At 45.2% G+C, this 19,749-nt stretch overlaps 2 protein-coding genes and 14 non-coding genes across 20 annotated transcripts in view; 13 read left to right on the top strand and 3 right to left on the bottom strand.

Annotated features, from left to right (window-relative positions):
• Nucleotides 1-216: 216 nt before the first annotated feature.
• lama3 (laminin, alpha 3) lies at nt 217-9,065 on the top strand. Its single transcript, XM_061296507.1, has 29 exons — nt 217-345; nt 899-1,012; nt 1,102-1,214; nt 1,293-1,376; nt 1,474-1,603; nt 1,965-2,064; nt 2,155-2,271; nt 2,542-2,712; nt 2,835-2,986; nt 3,229-3,414; nt 3,594-3,745; nt 4,021-4,183; nt 4,307-4,434; nt 4,504-4,654; nt 4,737-4,841; nt 4,908-5,041; nt 5,155-5,272; nt 5,529-5,657; nt 5,730-5,860; nt 5,936-6,046; nt 6,138-6,285; nt 6,454-6,572; nt 6,829-7,009; nt 7,255-7,398; nt 7,477-7,636; nt 7,906-8,033; nt 8,115-8,205; nt 8,434-8,547; nt 8,610-9,065. The coding sequence occupies exons 1-29, from the start codon at nt 277-279 to the stop codon at nt 8,756-8,758; spliced, it is 3,792 nt and encodes a 1,263-aa protein (XP_061152491.1). The 5' UTR covers nt 217-276; the 3' UTR covers nt 8,759-9,065.
• The window catches only part of osbpl1a (oxysterol binding protein-like 1A), an 18,428-nt gene continuing 7,505 nt past the window's right edge, over nt 8,827-19,749 (bottom strand). For 3 of the 5 annotated variants that reach the window (XM_061296508.1, XM_061296509.1, XM_061296510.1), the window contains 13 exons: nt 19,142-19,295; nt 18,843-19,029; nt 17,675-17,750; nt 13,985-14,119; nt 13,793-13,890; nt 13,514-13,696; nt 13,327-13,434; nt 13,019-13,108; nt 11,235-11,361; nt 10,737-10,844; nt 10,504-10,627; nt 10,221-10,311; nt 8,827-9,306 (listed from right to left, as the gene is read on the bottom strand). In XM_061296508.1, coding sequence (XP_061152492.1) covers nt 9,204-9,306; nt 10,221-10,311; nt 10,504-10,627; nt 10,737-10,844; nt 11,235-11,361; nt 13,019-13,108; nt 13,327-13,434; nt 13,514-13,696; nt 13,793-13,890; nt 13,985-14,119; nt 17,675-17,750; nt 18,843-19,029; nt 19,142-19,295 — 1,584 coding nt within the window. In that variant the 3' untranslated portion in view covers nt 8,827-9,203. Of the gene's footprint in view, nt 9,307-10,220; nt 10,312-10,503; nt 10,628-10,736; nt 10,864-11,234; nt 11,362-13,018; nt 13,109-13,326; nt 13,435-13,513; nt 13,725-13,792; nt 13,891-13,984; nt 14,120-17,674; nt 17,751-18,842; nt 19,030-19,141; nt 19,296-19,749 lie in introns of those variants that run through there. The other 2 variants (XR_009717818.1, XM_061296511.1) reach the window with 2 other exon arrangements.
• On the bottom strand, nt 12,428-12,499 carry trnap-ugg (transfer RNA proline (anticodon UGG)). The gene has a single exon. It is a non-coding gene; the product is annotated as a tRNA-Pro (tRNA).
• On the bottom strand, nt 12,621-12,692 carry trnap-agg (transfer RNA proline (anticodon AGG)). Its single transcript has one exon. It is a non-coding gene; the product is annotated as a tRNA-Pro (tRNA).
• Nucleotides 14,658-14,729, top strand: trnap-agg (transfer RNA proline (anticodon AGG)). Its single transcript has one exon. It is a non-coding gene; the product is annotated as a tRNA-Pro (tRNA).
• Nucleotides 14,850-14,921, top strand: trnap-agg (transfer RNA proline (anticodon AGG)). The gene has a single exon. It is a non-coding gene; the product is annotated as a tRNA-Pro (tRNA).
• On the top strand, nt 15,042-15,113 carry trnap-cgg (transfer RNA proline (anticodon CGG)). Its single transcript has one exon. It is a non-coding gene; the product is annotated as a tRNA-Pro (tRNA).
• On the top strand, nt 15,235-15,306 carry trnap-agg (transfer RNA proline (anticodon AGG)). The gene has a single exon. It is a non-coding gene; the product is annotated as a tRNA-Pro (tRNA).
• On the top strand, nt 15,427-15,498 carry trnap-agg (transfer RNA proline (anticodon AGG)). Its single transcript has one exon. It is a non-coding gene; the product is annotated as a tRNA-Pro (tRNA).
• Nucleotides 15,619-15,690, top strand: trnap-cgg (transfer RNA proline (anticodon CGG)). The gene has a single exon. It is a non-coding gene; the product is annotated as a tRNA-Pro (tRNA).
• On the top strand, nt 15,804-15,875 carry trnap-agg (transfer RNA proline (anticodon AGG)). The gene has a single exon. It is a non-coding gene; the product is annotated as a tRNA-Pro (tRNA).
• Nucleotides 16,001-16,072, top strand: trnap-agg (transfer RNA proline (anticodon AGG)). The gene has a single exon. It is a non-coding gene; the product is annotated as a tRNA-Pro (tRNA).
• Nucleotides 16,193-16,264, top strand: trnap-cgg (transfer RNA proline (anticodon CGG)). Its single transcript has one exon. It is a non-coding gene; the product is annotated as a tRNA-Pro (tRNA).
• On the top strand, nt 16,568-16,639 carry trnap-agg (transfer RNA proline (anticodon AGG)). The gene has a single exon. It is a non-coding gene; the product is annotated as a tRNA-Pro (tRNA).
• Nucleotides 16,956-17,027, top strand: trnap-ugg (transfer RNA proline (anticodon UGG)). Its single transcript has one exon. It is a non-coding gene; the product is annotated as a tRNA-Pro (tRNA).
• trnap-ugg (transfer RNA proline (anticodon UGG)) lies at nt 17,149-17,220 on the top strand. Its single transcript has one exon. It is a non-coding gene; the product is annotated as a tRNA-Pro (tRNA).

The following is a 19,749-nucleotide window of genomic DNA, read 5'->3' as shown; positions in this document are numbered from 1 at the left end:
AATGTGTTACATGTCCAAGCAGTGTTCTAACCAAATAACTCAACACGGTACAACCACACCTTACTGAACCTTGAACCCCAATGAACACTCTCTCTCACTTCCCTTTTCGTCTGTCCCGCCTGTTTCATGGAAAAAAAAAAAAAAAGCTCCAAGGTTCAACTCGATTCATCACCAGAGCTGGAACATTGCGTCCGCCATTGAATAATGCCAGAGAATATAAAAGCCTGGCTTTGGGTTTTAGTGTTTTCATTGGCATGGGTTAGTCCCTCTATTCAGATGCCACCAGGCCATAAAAGGTTCTGCGATCCATCCCAGAGCGACCAGACGGGAAGCCTCATTGCGCAGGTAATATGCATGGGCTAACTTCATTAGCTATACCTGCACGACCTGACGGCCTTTGACGAGAGAGCTGGAACGAAAACAGTAGTCTGACTTTATAAAGATAATAATAATCCTGTTTGGATCAGTACCAAATTTTGCCCTTGCTTCCATTACTGGCCTTTTTTTGCACCAAATTATGCCCTTGCTTCCATTACTGGCCTTTTTTTCCAATTCGTCATTCATCACTGAGGAATAAAGCAAAATGTAAATTGATTTATGTCCTTGGAAATAAAAATATGTCGAGATGAAAACAAACAAGAAAGCTCTATTTTGAAGTGCAGGCACTTTGTATTACACGGTGACATTTCTTGCTCCCGTTCTGAGCGCCGTCTATGCGGTGTGTGACAAATAGAGCTGCGAGTGAGCCAGACAAAACACTTGGAACAGTGCACACAGGTGCAATGTATCACTTTGCGCTCTGATTACTGTGCCATGATTCATCTGAGTCGGGTCAAGAGATGTTGGAGTGTTTGTTTATTGACCCACAATCAAACTGTGTGTGTGTGTGTCCTTGTAGAAGTGCGGTTCCGGCTTCTACAGGGAGTGGAGCGGGCCCTTACGAGGTCAATGTGTACCATGCAGCTGCAACGGACTCTCCGACCAGTGTGACGAGCTCACGGGGAAATGTGTGGTTGGTAAAATATATTTGCGTATTGTTAAGTTAGCCCGTTGAAAACATTTTGATGACATTTTTGTTGGTGTCATGCAAACAACTTCCAGAACTGTCAGTTCCACTCGGCAGGAGATCACTGCGAACGATGCCAGGAGGGTTACCATGGCGACGCGGCCCAAAAATCCTGCCGCGTTTGTCCGTGTCCCTTCACGTGGAACAAGTAAGTCACTTAGCCAAAGCTAATCTTCCTGCTCTGCACCTTGTTGGTGTCTAATTCTGCATATTGGTCTTGTCCAAGTCGAGCTTTGGCGTGCATGAATATTGGCGGCGGGGTGGTCGAGTGTTTATGCAAACGCGGCTATGCGGGATCCAGATGTGAGAGGTTTGTCCCGCTGCGATATCATTAGCATATTCTGCCCAAAATGATACCAGTCCGTTTTTTCTTTGGCTCTTTTCCACTGTGCCGAATGTCATGACAGAATGCTTCCCACGGCTGACGGCACAAAGCGGTCCAGTGAGCCCAACAGATTGAAGAACATCACAACTGACACGGAGGAGGCAGCAATGGCTGCGCATCAGGCCGACAAGGCTGCTGACGAAACCTTAAAGGTGAATTAAGTGCCGGCAGGGTTAGTTGTGCCACTGACAACCAAAGTGGGTGAACTCCATTTCTGTCATTTTGGTTGAGAGCATGTTTCTTATGGCTGACTGGTTTAGTGCAACAGTGGCCTAAATCGTCAAATCTGTCAAATCCTATCTACAGCTGATGAAAAAAGATCTACTAAGATGGAAAAACACGAGCACCTGAGCTTGAAAACAATACAAAGTGAAATAATGGATCGTGCCAACTATTTTCAAATTCGCCTCCCCTGTTTTCACTTCAAAATGACAAAAATGGAGTGAGCCCTTTCTTGTTCGCGGTGGCTCAGTTCGTGAAAAAATGTTTAACATTGTTCTTTGACTAACTTAGGATATGGCACGGGGTGATCTGCTCTTGACATCTGAGTCCATGAGAGAGTATTTGACTAGCGTGTGGACTACAGCCAATCACACCCAGAATGACTTCATAAGTGTGTAACCACGAAAAAAAAAAAAAAAAGAAATGTGAAGCTCTATTTAAAATGTGGAGGTGACGCATGATGACATCTTTTGTCCAACAGCGCTCTCAGAGTCACTGAACGCATGCAAAGATGGCGTGAAAAGGCAGCAAGACAAAAGAGAATCTCTGCGATTTGACATCTCCAGAGTGAGCCATGAAATCAAAAGCCTTAAAAGAGGTCAGTGGTTTAGTATGTGACGTTAAATTTTTACGTTACGATACAGTTGGAATTTAGCACACTTGTAAAACCGTCATCGACATGTCACAAGTATAGAAACCGCAAAAATGCAATTGTAACTAAAGTAAGGAGAGTTTGAATACCTTTAAAAAATATTATTTGCTGAAATGGACTCTGAAATCATAATACTGTGTGTTTTAGAATTAAAGATATACTTTTTAAGAGGATTAGTAGGAATGTCACATCATAAAATGTCTTTTTGTATTTCAGATGACATGAATGTGATGATCCAATCTGCCAAAAGAGAAACTTCTGTTACTAATGACACTGCCACTCATGTCACTAACAGACTGATGAATATGGGAGAGGAAATGGCCAGATTGACTTTCAACAACAGCGGTCTGGCATTCAATAACATTTTAAATGACGTACAAGATGCTGGTAAGTACTTCATTAAAATGAAATAAAATAAAATAAAAAGAAAAGCCCTTGCTGAAGCACTCATATTTATTTTTGTGGGTCCATTTGGAACTGTAATTCTCAAATAAGATGTTGCATTTCAGTGAGGAGTTTGAAGTGGGTGCTTCCGGTAATGACAGACAAGCTGGTCCAAATGGAGGCCCTGGCAAAAACGTCACCAGCTCGAGGCAACATGACAGAAAACATTAGCATGATCAAAGACCTGGTCCAGGAGACGAGGAGCCATCTTGACAGGGTGATGTATTCCAATATTTATTTATTTTGGTCTTTCGGGGACGATTAGCGATTACGTCTCCTTCTAGTGAGTGCAGATTTTTGTTACCATGACAACACGTAGGCAGAACTCGAGAGTATTTGCTACCACTAAAAAAAAAATCAGTAAAAGGCGAGATTGTATTTTCACTCGTGGAAGCAGCACTTCAGTACCAAAACGCCTCATGTGAAAAAATGATTGTTGCGTCTTCATCATTTTTGCAGATCTCGCTCGCCACCGCGTTCAGAGGGAAAGGCCACATTGAGCTTCGTCCCCCGAGCAACACCGAAGACCTGAAAGCCTTCACGGCCCTCAGCCTCCTTCTCAGTGTGGAAAAAAAGCCAGCGGAGAGCAGTAGAGACCAACAACGAGACGACGACATGTTTGTTTTGTACCTTGGCCACGAGGATGTGAGTAACCTGCCAGGACACAAATATTTTGTTACTCCCCACAGTCGAATTTTCAGGCACTTCTTTTTCTGTCAGGTTTTTACTTTTACCACCTCCAATTAAAACCAGCTACTGTATATGAACTTTCTGTCACCTGTGAATATGGAGCAAAACTAATATGCAATCTCGTCTGGTCTCAGTCATCCGGCGACTTCATAGGGATGGCCATCAGGCACGGCGTGCTGATTTGCATCTACAAGCTAGGCGGCCACGTCCATGAGGTGGCGGCTGGTCCTATAACTACGTTCACTGGCGTGCATCCCTCCGCTTTGGACCACGTTGTTTTCCACAGGTTTGTATATGTTTAGAAAATGACATTCGGAAATTGACCTGTCCCAGTTTTTGGCGAGAACCAGTTATTGTGTGTGTGTGTTTACTGCCTCATTTTCTTGCTTTTTTTTTTTTACATAGCAATGTATAAGTGAACATTAATTATTCATGTTTACTTTGCTATTTGCGGTCAGGCATCTATCCACCATGAAGGGAGATAAGTTTAGCCGGGGGTTCATATTTTTGAATAATCTATATTTTCTTGTTTTTTTTTGTGTGTGGGTGGGTGTTCCTCAGAATTTACCACGACGCCGAAGTCTACATTACAGCGAACTTCACTTCAGAGTGGCCCGTCTTGTTCACCCCCAAACGTCACCTTCCGTACACCGCGAGTGGCATCCTCGACTTGGATCCACAACGCACGGTTTTCTACGTGGGCGGTTACCCTCAACATTTCAGCGTAAATGCATTAAAAAAAAAATCATTAACCCTTTAACATGTCATGTGTAATCATAAAAATGAATTGATGTGACTTTTTGGCATACCGCTAGAGAGCGCCGACCTTTTCATATCTCCTTTTCAGCCTCCCAAGGAGCTGCGCTATCCAAACTACCGAGGCTACGTGAAACTACTCCACATCAACGACAAACCACTTTGCCTTTACAACTCCAAGCGCACCGTCAACATGGAGCCCGGTGTGCACGCTTTAATGTAAGCGCCCAAAACAAATCCTTCAAATTTCAAAACAAGTGAAATCAAAAGACACCACTCGTCAAGCAGGTTACCCGGATCCGAGGTGTCCCATTACTACCAGGGAAGCGGCTACCGCGAGGTCTTGGTGAAGGAGCCGTACAAGATGAGGAAGCGCATCTTTAAATTGCGCATAAAGAGCTGGGAGAGCGATGCCTTGTTGTTCTACATCGGCACCGAAGTAAGGCTCAGGGAAGATTAAAATATTTCGCTACGGTAGATTCGATTGTGTGAAAACATTCCGACTTTTGCCGCTTGTGCAGGAGTTGTTTTGGTGCTTGCTGGTGGAACAAGGCAACCTGGTGATTCAACGTCAAAACAAGAAGATGAAGTGGCGTCCTTGGAGGCGTGACTCAGTGTCTCTTTTTGTAAGTTCTACAAAGAAAAAAAAGAACATTTCTTGTATCCGAATGTCATCAGCTGTGTCTTCCCAGAACAAACACTTCACCATCACCATTGATGACATGTTCACGGTCAACTACGAAGACCAATACTTCTCCGACAAGCATGATCACATTCCTATTCAAAGGTTTTATATAGGAGGGGTGCCGCAGCACATTAGAACCAGGTAAAAAAAGAAACAAGAAGAAAATAACACTCTCAGCTAAAAGATTAGATCAACAATACGGATTGCTTTCCAAATCACATGATTCCAAATCCATACTGCCTTTTTGACCTCAGACACGACATCATCGCTCCGCCGCTGAAAGGCTGCGTGGATCTCGTGAGCGCCGATGGCCAAATTGTGGAGTACAACACGACAATAGGCGTCAGTGATGCGTGTCCCTTCGGACTGCCGGTAAACACGCCGCTATTGTTCCTGCGCAATTGACTATGCGTCACCACCAAGATTCCCAACACTGCTGACAACTTGATGAACATTCCGTTCCAGTAATGAATTCGGTGCAAAGTGGAGACTGTGGAGTACTTGTATTTACTAAAAAGATGAATTTCAGACCACATGGGATCAGATCAACCGAACCAAAAAAAAAGCATGCGAGACAAACAAAAATAAATAATGACTCCATATGCCGTTTTTTTTTTCTTTAATGCAGGGCATTCGCACAGCCACTTTGCGTTCGCCTCTTTCGGGTGATTGGGTTTTTGCACCAGAACAACAACGTTTGGCTCTGGGATTCAGGAGCATGCACAAAAACGGCGGCATTCTCAGGAGCAGCTCTCAGGTGAAAAAAAAAAAATCCATACAATATAACCGTCCAGATGATTCCATGAGTATTTTTCTGTGTGTGCCGCAGAGCACCTTCTTAGGTCACATTTCGTTGGCCGACGGCTTCCTGCAATTTCGCCTCGGTCGTGACAGTCTGACGTCATCGCAAAGATACAATGACGGGAGATGGCACTACCTGTGTGCGGCGCATACGCCGAGGTACCGCTTGCCATTCTCCACCGACAAGTATCCCACAGATTTCTAACAACATGACTAATGACGCCATGTCGTCAGGCTTGAAGTCCAAGTTGACAACGTAGACATCGATCTTAACGTATCAGTTGAGGAAGCAGAGGTGAAGCAAGAAGAAGAATTCAGAGTCTGCATTGCTGACCTTTACTCCAGGTTTGGACTCTTTATTGTTTATTTTTAATTTCCCGATCGAAATGGGTCGTCGTGTCTTGCCGTTGCAATTACGATCCATAACTCAATGCAGGTCGGCAGCGCAGAGCTTGACGCCGGTGGATCTGAATTCTCTGCCGCCAACGGCAGGTGTCATCCCGGGTCAATGCCGTCTCGGTTCGCTCACGCAAACACCACAACTCCCCACAGATGTGAACAGACAGTTGGAGATGCTCAGAAAAGTAAGCGCTTTCATTTTAATCCACTTATACAGGGAGGTCACACCACTAGAGGGAAAAGGTTCTCCATTCACTATATTTCTTTTGCCTCAGCATTTCATACACAATTCTCAGAGCTAATTACAGTTTCCGTCTTGGTTTTTTACGCTCGCCACTCGTGTGTCACGTCAGACTGCAGACCAAACAGACGGCGAGTGCGGACGTCAGCGGCCGCCCCGCCGAGGCTACCAGCTCTCACAGGGAGACAGCTGGCTGGCGTACAAGCTGTCCCAGCAGGACCTTAATTACAGGTGATGTCACATTCCAAAGTGATCCTCTCGGGTCCTTCCTGAGGACAGGAACCACGTGCCGGTGTGATCATCAAGCCAGACAGATGCTGGCTCATCTTGACCTTACGCGCTGTACAATTTCCTTGCACAATTTTGAAGAATATGACCTCCAGATATGTATCAAATGTCTGTCTGGCTATTTTAATTGCACTGGAAAAAATAGGTCGTATTTAAGCCAAAGGATAAGATCAGATTGTTTTTCTCGTTATCTACTCAGGCCTCACTTCTCCCTGGACGTTAAGACCAAGTCCTCTAAGGGTCTCATCCTTTATGTCGAGGGCACGGGCCCGGTGCCCCTGCTAGCTCTGTACGTGACAAACGGCAAGATTAAGATGTCACTTGGGCCGGACAGAGTCATCCACCACAAGCTGAAGACAAACGACGGACACTGGCACAGAGTAAATGGACTGCAAAGTCTGCTCAAGCAACCACCACCCCGGAGCTATGTTTGTCATTGCTACGGCTAACTTAGAGCGTCTGGTCCATTTTTGTAACAGCCTTTAAAAGGACGATCCATTTTTCAGCCTAAATTGGACCTGGAATGTCAATATTTTGTATTCCTTTTTTTTTTTTTCATTTCGCTAATAGCATTTTGGCTGTGAGTTAGCTCAATGATGCCTTTGTTGACGCTTCTTTTTGGCAGGTGGATTGCAGTGTGGAGAAAAACACGTTTCATCTTCTGGTCGATGGGATCCGCGTGACCGACGGCAATTTGCCCAATGAAGAAGGCTCGTTCTTAAACCTCCACAGTTATGTCTACCTGGGGGGCCACCCAGGGGTCACTAAAGTCAGTGTCAAGCTTTATTGTTATATATTTTGATGTGTCCATGCACTTTTATTACATGTGGTTTATGCTCTCACACAGGGACCCCAAATCCTTTTGAAAAGCATCTCGGGATGCGTGCGGGACTTCCGAATGAACAATTACCCGGTGGGCAAACCCGAAGCTGCCCGCGGAGTGTCGCCCTGCTCGGACGGGCTCACGGAGAGCGGGGCCTACTTTGGCGGCGGTCACGTCATCTTAGGTTTGATGCCCTAACAACATTTTTCTTCAGAGCACCATTTGATCTTCAAAACTTGACGGTTCATTTTAAGTTGGAACGGTTCAATTTGGTTTGCATCAATGCACTTTTGTTTGTCGATAGAAAATTGTTGAATGGAAATGTTAATGGTTGATAGGCCGGATCAAAGAATGAAGCGGGGAAGGTGGCCCGAGGGTTTTAGTTTGCCCACCCCTGCCCTAAATTATTTTCCTGACAAACAACCGCATTAAGGTATTTGTTCTCCTTTCCAGACGATCCCTTTGCAGTGGGCGCTCACTTTACGTTGACCTTCGAGCTGCGCCCCCATCGCCTGACCGGCCTTCTCTTCCATGCGCAGGCCCACGGAAGCAGCTTCGACGTGTTCTTAATTAACGACACGGTGACCTTTCCCTCTTGGACGCCATCCCGTTTAATTAGGGAAAGGGGTGGGGGCCACTTGAGTAACTTTGTGATCTTGCAGGTGGGCGTCACTGTGAATGATGGCGGCAGCAGTGTCAGCGCCGCGCTGACTCCACAAAACCTCTGCGATGGAGAGTTTCATGTGATTAAAGGTATGCTTAGCTCGTGATTGGAAGAGGTCTGTTTTCAGGAGATGGTCCATTTCTTCTTCTTGACTTACAAGTGCCCCCAAATTTGGAGATTGTGAACTTATATCTGCTAGCTTAATGCTAATATGTGATGCAAAAGTCACAATAGCTATTAATCCTTCAACAATGGCAATTTTTAATAGAATTGAATTCTTGGTGGGCTCGTTTCATCCATGTTACACTGTTGCTTAGTTTCCACAGGACAAAAATACCTGACGCTAACAGTGGACGACGTTTCTGAAAAGAAGGCTGGCTCTTTCGCATCCTTCCTTTCCTCCATGAAACGGGCATTACTTCACATTGGAGGTAAGAAATCACACCATAGCTTTCGAAAATACCAAAGGTGAGTGATGCATTTTTTTTTACAGGGGTCACAGATTCAAGTGTTGCCCCCGTGACATCGCCGTACATGGGCTGCTTGAGAAACGTGATTATAAATGGCAGACGCATCGCATTTGAGACGCGGGCGGTGACGGTGCTCGGCCCCGTGGATATCAAAGCGTGTCCCGCACTCTGAGAAGGAGGGTGTGGCGTCACTGTCTTGTCAACTGTCACAATATGTTGGTAAAGTAAAGAGAACAGAGGTAGACTTTACCATACAGTTCATATATTTGGTTGTTTTAACTGTTTTCACAGGTATACCTAATAAAGTGACCAGTTAGTGTAACAATCATAGATATTGCCCCGGTTTCCCCTTTTTCTATACATGGACATGTAAATTGCTTTTTTTGTAGCGTAGCATATTGTGGAAGATTGTTGATGGCTCAGCAAGTGTTTATACTGTACAACAAACAAGAACTTCAGGAATGTTAAAAATATTTAGACAGCAGCCTGTTAAAAACAACACACACACACACACACATATAGGAGCTAAAAGTCCAGAGATACTGACATTTATCATACACACTTTTAAATGCAGTTTAAGGCCGCAGTTCATGTGTGCATCTTTCTTGCAAAGAATTCTAATAAATGTCCGGTAGATGAGGATACTTCCTGTCCCAGTATCCACCCGTGAAGATCCAGTCTTGGGATCCGGTGTGGGGGTTGGGACCCTGCTGGAACCACCTGACAACCAAGACAAGAAGTCAAAAGGTAAGACGAACAAAAAATAGACTTGTTTACAGAAAGTTGGCTCTTCAGAATACCAGTGTGAGATGACACAAGCATTTTTATCTTTTATCGTGTCCTCACTTAGCCCGTAAAGCTCAGGCTTCTAACCTCATCGTCACGGTAACAAAACAGGATCTCCTTTTAGTGTTGTATGTATGTGTTGTGTCACGTTTAAAGTGCACAGAGGAAGAATCTTGTCAAAAGAAGGAAGAGAAGTGGATAAATAGAAAGTAGAGCAGATGAGCGATAAAAGCACACGGTGGATCCCGCCAAGCCCATCTCAAGAGGTGGGGGGGAGGGGGGCACACATTTCGAGATGATATCTCAACGCAGAGGATATGAAAGGCTTTTCTTTCAATTATTTCTGGTGATTTCCCATCATGCATGTGGAGCACGTAGCTGTCAAAGTCTAACCTTGGGCGAAGTGCGCGAGCACAAAAACAGACAAGAAAGGGGAAATAAATATCCATTTAGCTCAAGTGTTTCAAGCAACAAACAGACCGCAGGATAGCTTTACAACCAGCGCTCAGCATTTACCTGACCGAGTGAAAATCACAACATTTCATTTCGACAAGCCGTGGCTCCGTTGAATCAAAAAGTAGTGCTTCGCTGCTATCTTGCGGCATTTACAGGCTATTATAAAGCCATTTGCAAAACATTCTTAGAGTACGAGTAATTAACTCAAAATGGCCGCTCAGCTCAGCACATTAAACAGACAAACCAGAGCGGACAGAGTGAATAATGATGTCCCGTTTTTGGCGAGATGATGAGGACACCACACGGTTTCCGACGGATCCATCTTGTCGCTAACAAAGATGGATCCAATTAAAAGACTTTGCATAAATTACAAAAGGCCTCCTGTCTTTCACCTTGTCTTCCACTCGTCCTCCAATTTGGAGCTTTTTTTACGGGCCGCCCTCTGCTTCTCCTCCAGTCTTTTCTTCTCCTCGCTGGCTAAGTCTGTGGCAACAATCACAAAACTATAACAAACTTTTTTAGACCAAATAATAGCTCCCCCCCCAAACCCTCAAAAAGAGAGCATCTTTTTTTTTTTTTTAATCAATGCAGTCAAATGTAGGGGTAAAAATAAGAAACCCACTTGTCATCTAATCAATTTATTTGACATCCACAATATAAAAAAAACACGGTTACCGATGTCACCGTTTTCCATGGCTCGAATGTCAGGCCTCATCCTGCAGTCCGTCCGGGGCAGGACGCCTTCCATGTCCTCGTGCAGCTCGTTCAGCTGCATGGCGAAGGAAGTGAAGCTGTACATCTGTCATCAGATCAGACAGCAAAATTGGATTCTTTCCAAGGGGTAGTGCGTAAGAAGCTAGCTTATTACTCAAACCACATGTGAGTAGGAGTGCGTTTTCAAAGGTGACCTGGGTTGAGTTATTGGGCCGAGGGGGGATCCTCCAAAGTAGCTGGCTGCCGGGAATCACGTCCACGCTGTCGGGAGCTTGAGAGGGAACGTCATCCTCGCTGTCGCCCTGCGCATGACGCGGACGACTAAACTCATTTTACAGATCAATACATTTTGCTCTCTTCTTTAGCAAAAACGTACAAGCTCAATCATTTGTCTGCTTATTATGAAAGTACATCCGTCGTTTTTCTTCTTTTTAAGAAAGTGCAACATCCATCGATTGTCTGGCTCGAGCATGAGTCATTTACACTTCCTGTTTATTATCCTATGTTCCATTTTTCAATCTATAAAATCCAAGTAATGTTGCCTCCAGCCCACCATTAACCTCTAATTATTTTTTTGCAGTGCTCGACTTGGTTTTACACTTGTGTGACAGTTCCAAATGTGACTCTAAAAAATGGGCTGACCGGTCCTTTTCTGCTACTGTAGTCACAGTAGCACCAAGTAGAGTTATTACCTTTCTGCTGGCATTTTTGCCTTCTGCTCCTTTCTTGTCACTTTTTCTGTGAGCCTCCAGGGCAGCGGGATCGATGACGTACAAACACTCGGTCCACTTGCCGTACAGCGCGCACAGCTTCTTTTTGCTTTTGTGTGGAAAGTACACACACACACACACACACACACAAAATCATTATTTTTTGCTCGTTTTCTGACTCGGCGGTGACAAGGTAACATAACGCAAGTGTCGTTATCAGCATTTGTGGCTTTCGCCAAGTAATGCACATTTAATGGCGGTCTCACGGTCAACTGTGATAAAAAAAAAAAAGAGTATACAAATAATTTGTTTCTTTTCTTTTTTTTTCACGACTTGGCTGCCTTTCCTGCAATTTTGGAAACGTAATTCTACGCTTAAGTAACAAGTTTTTCTTCATTTTAGGAATATCCACAGCTTGTCTACTTTTTAGGAAAGTGCAACATCAGGAGTTTCTCTTCATTTTTCCATCATTGTTTTCTTGTAGTAGACACAAAACATGTCCTTATCAGTCTTACACGCCTCGCCAAGTAATATCACGCATTACACATCGAGTGCTGGTATCACTGTCAACGGCTGTAAATGCTTTGCAAACCCGGCCAAAAAAAAATCCCCATTTTATCTCACGTTCTCCAACGAGCCATCTGCTCCACGGTTTTACTGCTTTCCTTTAATCCCACTTGGCTACCCTTCTTGCAGATGTGAATTTTCATTCGGCTCCTGGCGTTGGAGAGCTTGCCTTCCAAGTCAAACGACTGATTAATTGCGGGGGAATTGCTAATTAATCATATTCTTGGTAAATTGGAATCCAGCCAAAGTTCATCACGGTGGCGGTTTGGATTTACAAATGATTTCTGTAAAGTATACTTAAAGCTCATTAAATCACGCTGGCTCGGAAATATAATGAAGGATCGGGTTATTTTGATGTGCTTTTAATAGGCGCCGAGCGTGTTGCGTTTGCCGCAAAGGCTTTAATCTCCATCACTTATAAGCTAGAGCGATGACAATGGGACTTCCCACTCGGCACAAGGGTTTGGAAATAATGAAAGTACACAAGGAATGATGAAGTGTGATTAAGGAGACGATGAAAGATACATTTGGAGATACGTTGGAAAATGACAGGAATTAAATAGTTGTCAGAGAAAATACCCATTAAATAAATAATACCTATTAAGACAGGGCTCGTCCGGGATTTGAACCCGGGACCTCTCGCACCCAAAGCGAGAATCATGCGCCTAGACCAACGAGCCACGTACTAAATAGTTAAATTAGTAGTTGTCACATGGGTTGTTATGGGACAACGTACAAGAAAAGCCAAGGCACATGGTCGGACAATGATTCAAGTAATGAGGGAAGACGGCCAACAAACATGGGCTCGTCCGGGATTTGAACCCGGGACCTCTCGCACCCTAAGCGAGAATCATACGCCTAGACCAACGAGCCATGTATTAAAATGCAAAATTATTAGTTGTCACATGGGCTCTTATGGGACAATGTACAAGAGAAGCCAATGCCCAAGGTTTGACAATAATTCGAGGAAATGGGGACGACGCCCAATAAACATGGGCTTGTCCGGGATTTGAACCCGGGACCTCTCGCACCCTAAGCGAGAATCATACGCCTAGACCAACGAGCCATGTACTGAATTGTTAAATTGAAGAAATAGACATGGAAAGTTAGTTTTTTTTCCACCTCCATACTTTTTATATTGACTGTATATGATGACAAATCAACAGCACACAGTTAACCAATGATTTATGTGTGCGTACCTTTTGTCCAATATGTACCCTTCAACCTTGTGCAGTTCTTTGCCAAAGAGGCCACATGGCTTGAAGTTGAGGCAACATTTTTCACCAGTTCTGCAGAAAACATACAGAAGACCATGAAGCCAATGGAAACCTCCTCCAAGGCTTTAAACGTGAGTGGCAGCATAACAGCAATCATTTATCCAAGTTGTGGTTGCTATTTTGATTCACTCAAGGTGCTGGTTAGCCTTAGCAATAGCATCAACATTAACATCAACTTAGCAACATTTCTTCATTGTTAAGGAAATGATTATTTTTGGAAATCTTCTTACTTGTGGTTGATCACCTCCACACTTCCATACTGCTCAATCCACAGCTGGCCCACAATGATGTTGTGCACGCAGCACGTGGGATTGGTCCACGTGTACGCTTCGTTGTGGCTGCGCAGTCAACCAAAGCCTTTTAGCGTGATATTAGGAAACGGAAAAGAACGTGATGGTGTATTTTGGCGGTCCTCACTTGGGCAGCTCCAAAGTGAGGACTCCTTTGGGCTCGGCTTGCATACTCTTCCCCCAGAACTTGAGTTTGGGGTAGATGGAGCCGTGGAAGACAAAGTCCTGCTGGAGGCCCTCAGCGTGGAAGGCACTGACAGGAGGGTGGTGGCTAACCTGCTCTGATATGAGCCGGAAACCGAGGTCCTCCCTGGATGAATGCGATTTAAGTCGCATGACTATTTTTGAATGGAAAATTTGCCATGGAGTGCTTGGATTAGAAACCTGGATTGATCCCCCCCCTCACCTGACCAGTTCATAGGTTTCTCCGAGCAGGGGGTTGAAGGGCTTGCCCGTCCTCTCCCACTGCGATGCCACCGCAGACACGACAAAAGCGGCTACGCACTGACATGAAAAGTTCCTGAATCATTAACATATTCCCACTCAAGCAAATCCTTTGCTGACAGGGCTTGTATGTTTTGGGCTATTGTTGCATTACCTTCATCCTCTCAAGGGAGTCCAGAGTGTCGTTGGCCTGGTGGATGAGGTATGTGTGCTCCATGTACTCGGTCAGACGCTGCAGGAAACTGAGCGGCTCGTTGAAGATCACAGGCATAGCAATCTTGGAGAGCTCCTGAAAGTGACAGGTAATGGAGATCCCAACGTCGTTGTGGCTTGTTGGTCTAGTCCAGTGCTTCTCAAATAGTGGGGCGCGCCCCCCTTGGGGGGCGCAGTGCTATTCCTGGGGGGGCGCGTGTGACCCTGGAGAACAGGCTTTTTTTTTTGGCAGTACTAGAATAAAGTGTAATTGCGCGTTTACTACAGCAGGGGGCAGTGGCGCTCTCATTGTTACTTCTGTCACGTTTGCGACAGTGCAACATTTTACGACTTACAAGACAAGTTAGGATAGTCACGGTGGGGAGGGGGGGCGCGAATAGTTTTCTTCTTGCTAGGGGGGGGCGTAACAGAAAATAATTGAGAAGCACTGGTCTAGTCGTATGATTCTCGCTTCGGGTGCGAGAGGTCCCGGGTTCAAATCCCGGACGAGCCCTCGTTTATTGGCCGTCTTCCCCATTTACTTGAGCCATTGTCCAACCTTGGGCCTTGGCTTCTCTTGTACATTGTCCCACAAGAACCCATGTGACAACTAATAATTTGAGACAAGTGCACATGGCTCGTTGGTCTAGGCGTATGATTCTCGCTTAGGGTGCGAGAGGTCCCGGGTTCAAATCCCGGACGAGCCCTTGTTTGTTGGGTGTCTTCCCCATTTCATTTACTCGAGCCATTTAGCAATGATGGCTCTTGGCTTTTCATTGTCCCATGACGACCCATGTGACATGTAACAATTTCACAATTTAGCATATGGCTCGTTGGTCTAGGCGTATGATTCTCGCTTAGGGTGCGAGAGGTCCCGGGTTCAAATCCCGGACGAGCCCTTTCTTGTTGGTCGTCTTCCCCATTTCATTTACTCGAGCAATTGTCCAACCGTGGCTTTTGGCTTTTCATTGTCCCATGACAACCCATGTGACATCTAACAATTTCACAATAGAACATATGGCTCGTTGGTCTAGTCGTATGATTCTCGCTTCGGGTGCGAGAGGTCCCGGGTTCAAATCCCGGACGAGCCCTCGTTTATTGGCCGTCTTCCCCATTTACTTGAGCCATTGTCCAACCTTGGGCCTTGGCTTCTCTTGTACATTGTCCCACAAGAACCCATGTGACAACTAATAATTTAAGACTTGTGCACATGGCTCGTTGGTCTAGGCGTATGATTCTCGCTTAGGGTGCGAGAGGTCCCGGGTTCAAATCCCGGACGAGCCCTTGTTTGTTGGGTGTCTTCCCCATTTCATTTACTCGAGCCATTTAGCAATGATGGCTCTTGGCTTTTCATTGTCCCATGACGACCCATGTGACATGTAACAATTTCACAACTGAGCATATGGCTCGTTGGTCTAGGCGTATGATTCTCGCTTAGGGTGCGAGAGGTCCCGGGTTCAAATCCCGGACGAGCCCTTTCTTGTTGGTTGTCTTCCCCATTTCATTTACTCGAGCAATTGTCCAACCGTGGCTTTTGGCTTTTCATTGTCCCATGACAACCCATGTGACATCTAACAATATGACAATTGAACATATGGCTCGTTGGTCTAGTCGTATGATTCTCGCTTCGGGTGCGAGAGGTCCCGGGTTCAAATCCCGGACGAGCCCTCGTTTATTGGCCGTCTTCCCCATTTACTTGAGCCATTGTCCAACCTTGGGCCTTGGCTACTCTTGCACATTGTCCCATAAGAACCCATGTGACAACTAATAATTTAACACTTGGCTCGTTGGTCTAGGCGTATGACTCTCGCTTAGGGTGCGAGAGGTCCCGGGTTCAAATCCCGGACGAGCCCTCGTTTGTTGGGTGTCTTCCCCATTTCATTTACTCGAGCCATTGTCCCACCATGGCTCTTGGCTTCTTTGTAAAGTGTCCCATAAGAACCCATGTGACAACTACTAATTTAGCACTTTATCGCACGGCTCGTTGGTCTAGGCGTATGATTCTCGCTTAGGGTGCGAGAGGTCCCGGGTTCAAATCCCGGACGAGCCCTTGTTTGTTGGGTGTCTTCCCGATTTCATTTACTCGAGCCATTGTCCCACCATCGCTCTTGGCTTTTCATTGTCCCATGACGACCCATGTGACATCTAACAATTTCACAACTGAATATATGGCTCGTTGGTCTAGGAGTATGATTCTCGCTTCGGGTGCGAGAGGTCCCGGGTTCAAATCCCGGACGAGCCCTCGTGTGTTGCCCGTCTTCCCCATTCACTCGAGCCATTGTCCAACTTTGGGCCTTCGCTTTTCTTCCGGACATCGCCCCATGAGGACCCATGTGACAACTGTTTCGAACGTGGCTCAACGTCTAGGCATATAATTCTTGCTTAGGGTGCAAGAGGTTCTGGGTTCAAATCACAGATGAGCCCTTGCTTATTGGGCGTCGTCCCCATTTACTCAAATCGTTGTCCAACTATGGACCTTGGCTTTGCTTGCACATTATCCCATAAGAACCCATGTGATAACTACTAGTTTCATTGTTTAGTACATGGCTCGTTGGTCTAGGGGTATGATTCTCGCTTAGGGTGCGAGAGGTCCCGGGTTCAAATCCCGGGCGAGCCCTTGTTTATTGGGCGCGGTCCCCATTTACTCCAATTGTTGTCCAATCATGGGCCTTGGCATTTCTTCTGCACATTGTCCCATAAGAATCCATGTGACAACTACCAATTTAATAATTCAGTACATGGCTCGTTGGGCTAGGCGTATGGTTCTTGCTTAGGGTGCGAGAGATCTCTGGTTCAACTCCCGGACGAGCCCATATTTATTGGGCGTCGTCCACATTTACTCGAAGCGTTGTCCAACCATGGGCCTTGGGTTTTCCGATACATTGTCCCATAAGAACCCATGTGACAACTACTAATTTAACTATTCAGTACAGGGCTCGTTGGTCTAGGCGTATGATTCTCGCTTTGGGTGCGAGAGGTCCCGGGTTCAAATCCCGGACGAGCCCATATTTATTGGGCGTTGTCCACATTTACTTGAAGCGTTGTCCAACCACGGGCCTTGGGTTTTCCTGTCCATTGTCCCATAAGAACCCATGTGACAACTATTAATTTAACTCTTCAGTACATGGCTCGTTGGTCTAGGCGTATGATTCTCGCTTTGGGTGCGAGAGGTCCTGGGTTCAAATCCCGGACGAGCCCATATTTATTGGGCGTCGTCCACATTTACTCGAAGCGTTGTCCAACCATGGGCCTTGGGTTTTCCTGTCCATTGTCCCATAAGAACCCATGTGACAACTATTAATTTAACTCTTCAGTACATGGCTCGTTGGTCTAGGCGTATGATTCTCGCTTTGGGTGCAAGAGGTCCCGGGTTCAAATCCCGGACGAGCCCTGTCTTAATAGGTTTTATTTATTTAATGGGTATTTTCTCTGACAACTCCCACATTTGCTCAAGGTTCTTAGTCTAGGCTATATTCTAACTATCAAAGAATGATTGTATTAAAATGCTCATTGGTTTGAGTCACACGTCAGTCATTGCTATATAGTTCAGTCGAGATTTGATCACTTAAAGCATAAGAAGTTCTTAAAAGCAACACATTTAACCTACAAAACGAACTGGCATGCTGAGAGATCGGCAGACAATCAATCTCACCATTCCGATGCAGTTTCTGAGAATACTCCAAATGCTGAAGTCATTTCTTGAAAACATGGGTGCAGGTAAACTAGTCCTGAAACAATAATGAGAAGGGGGGGCGGGGTTAAATTCCGTATTTGCAACTGCTCTTATTTGTTTAAACATCGCAGACACACAATAGCTGCAGGACGTCATATCTTATTTAAGTCTCAGCCAGCTAAGGAGCCTCTTCGTGTATTGAGTGACACGCTGCAACAAAACCCAGCGGCACTTGTACGATATGTGGTCTGCCAGGGCCAACGAGTCTCAAGATGTGCATTGGACTGCTCCTTCGTTCAAAGCTGTCAAAGGATAAAGAATGTGTGTCTGCGTTTGAAGCCACCACTAAACCCAAAGCAGCCATTCTGTTTCTGAACAAACCTAAAACGTCTCCTTAGTCTTAAACAACAGTGCTGGTTTATCCAGGTTGACTTTAAATCCTGATCAAGTCCCGATGAAATCTAGTCACAAGTGGCCTTGTGAGAAATGCAACCAAGAACAGTAATCAGAGCAGGACAGAAGATCTGACCGCTGGAGTCCATATAAATGTGATGGAGACTTTTGCATGGCGCGTTTATACAGTAAGTGTGCGTTGACGCAGTTCATTAAAAGCTGCCTGCAGGGAGCGGTCAACGCTGCTGACTGATTAGGGTGAGCTGCCATTAATATTTAAAGCGCTAAGACAAAGACACCTGTCCTTTCCGTGCTGCTCTTTCGGGGGCAGCGCCGCTCTAAATTATTCAGCGCATCAAGTGGAAAGAGCCCAGAGACTAAATTAAGAAGTCGGTAATGAGGAATTTCAGAAAATAAATAAGAAAAATGAAAGTTTGCTGTTCTACTTTTTCCTAAGTAAATAAATAAGTGAAGCATTTTAATATTGAGTCATAATATTCGGAGAATCAGGTCAGCTCTTAGCAAAATTAAAAATGTCATAAAAGTACAAGGACCCAGGGGCCCTTAAAACTTTAAAAAGTGTTTAAAACGTACGGTAATTTTAATACTTCTGGCGTTGTGTTAAAAAATGTGTGTACAAATAATTTTTGCATTCATAATCATAATTTCTTGTCGCAATATTATGACTAGGTGGTTTTGGTGTGTGATCAAAGACCGGAGTGTCTCAGTTGCAACGCCGGCGTGCACCGCTGACCTATACTTGGTGATCCCATTGGGTTGCATCTGCTGGTCGTTGCCATGGCAATCGTCCTGTGACACGCCATCGGGGCCACTGCTGCTGCTGCTGCTTCTGCCGCCAAACATGATGCCACCGTCCTCTTCCTCGAAGGAACGACTCGCTACCGTCTCGAAGCCGCTCAGGGAGAGCTCCGAGTCGGAACCTGGTAGAATAGATCTTTTTTTAACTTTTGGGGGAAATCTGATTATTAAAAAAAGTTGTCATCTTACATAATAATACTGTCAACATCTTTCATTTCTTCCTATGTAACTGACCAGACAAGGCGTCGTGGAACTCATCGTCGCTGAGCCCGCTGGAGCCTTTGACGACCACCTGCTCCAACTCGTGATGCTCGCTGGCCAGCGTCTGCAGCGCTTTGGACAGGATCTTATTCTTCTCCACCTCCAGCTCTAATTTCATGCTACGCACCTGCACACACACAATGAAACACTATACTACATTGTGTATACACTAAGAGGAACACAAATGTTGAAAAAAAAAAAGTACGCTAAAGCTATAATTACTCTTAGTTACTACTTTTAGTTTTTTTAGTATTTTTTTTTCACTAATGAAAACATTTGAACAAATATACCGCAATATTTTTTTGAATCAGAACGAAAAGAGCAGCAGCCAATCAGGACGGAGCTGAACCTGCACCTCTGCACCGCCGTCATCATTGCGCCGAGATGGCGATGCAGCTGCTCGAGGTCGAGCCATAATGGCGGCCGCAGCTACCATTAGCCAAAGCTTCCTATCGCAATGGCACTTTCCTCCCAAAATTGAGCTCACCAGATGGTGTGAAAAAGAAGTAAGGTAATATTTAGGCCAAACTGGTAGTGCGCCATCTAAAATAAAGTCAGAAAAGTGAAACTTGGGAGAAAAA

The sequence above is a fragment of the Syngnathus typhle genome, linkage group LG14 (genome assembly GCF_033458585.1).
Source record: "Syngnathus typhle isolate RoL2023-S1 ecotype Sweden linkage group LG14, RoL_Styp_1.0, whole genome shotgun sequence".
In the NCBI taxonomy this organism is placed as follows: domain Eukaryota; kingdom Metazoa; phylum Chordata; class Actinopteri; order Syngnathiformes; family Syngnathidae; genus Syngnathus; species Syngnathus typhle.
The sequence above is the reverse complement of the archived record's forward strand: the minus strand, read 5'-3'. Positions and strand labels throughout refer to the sequence as shown.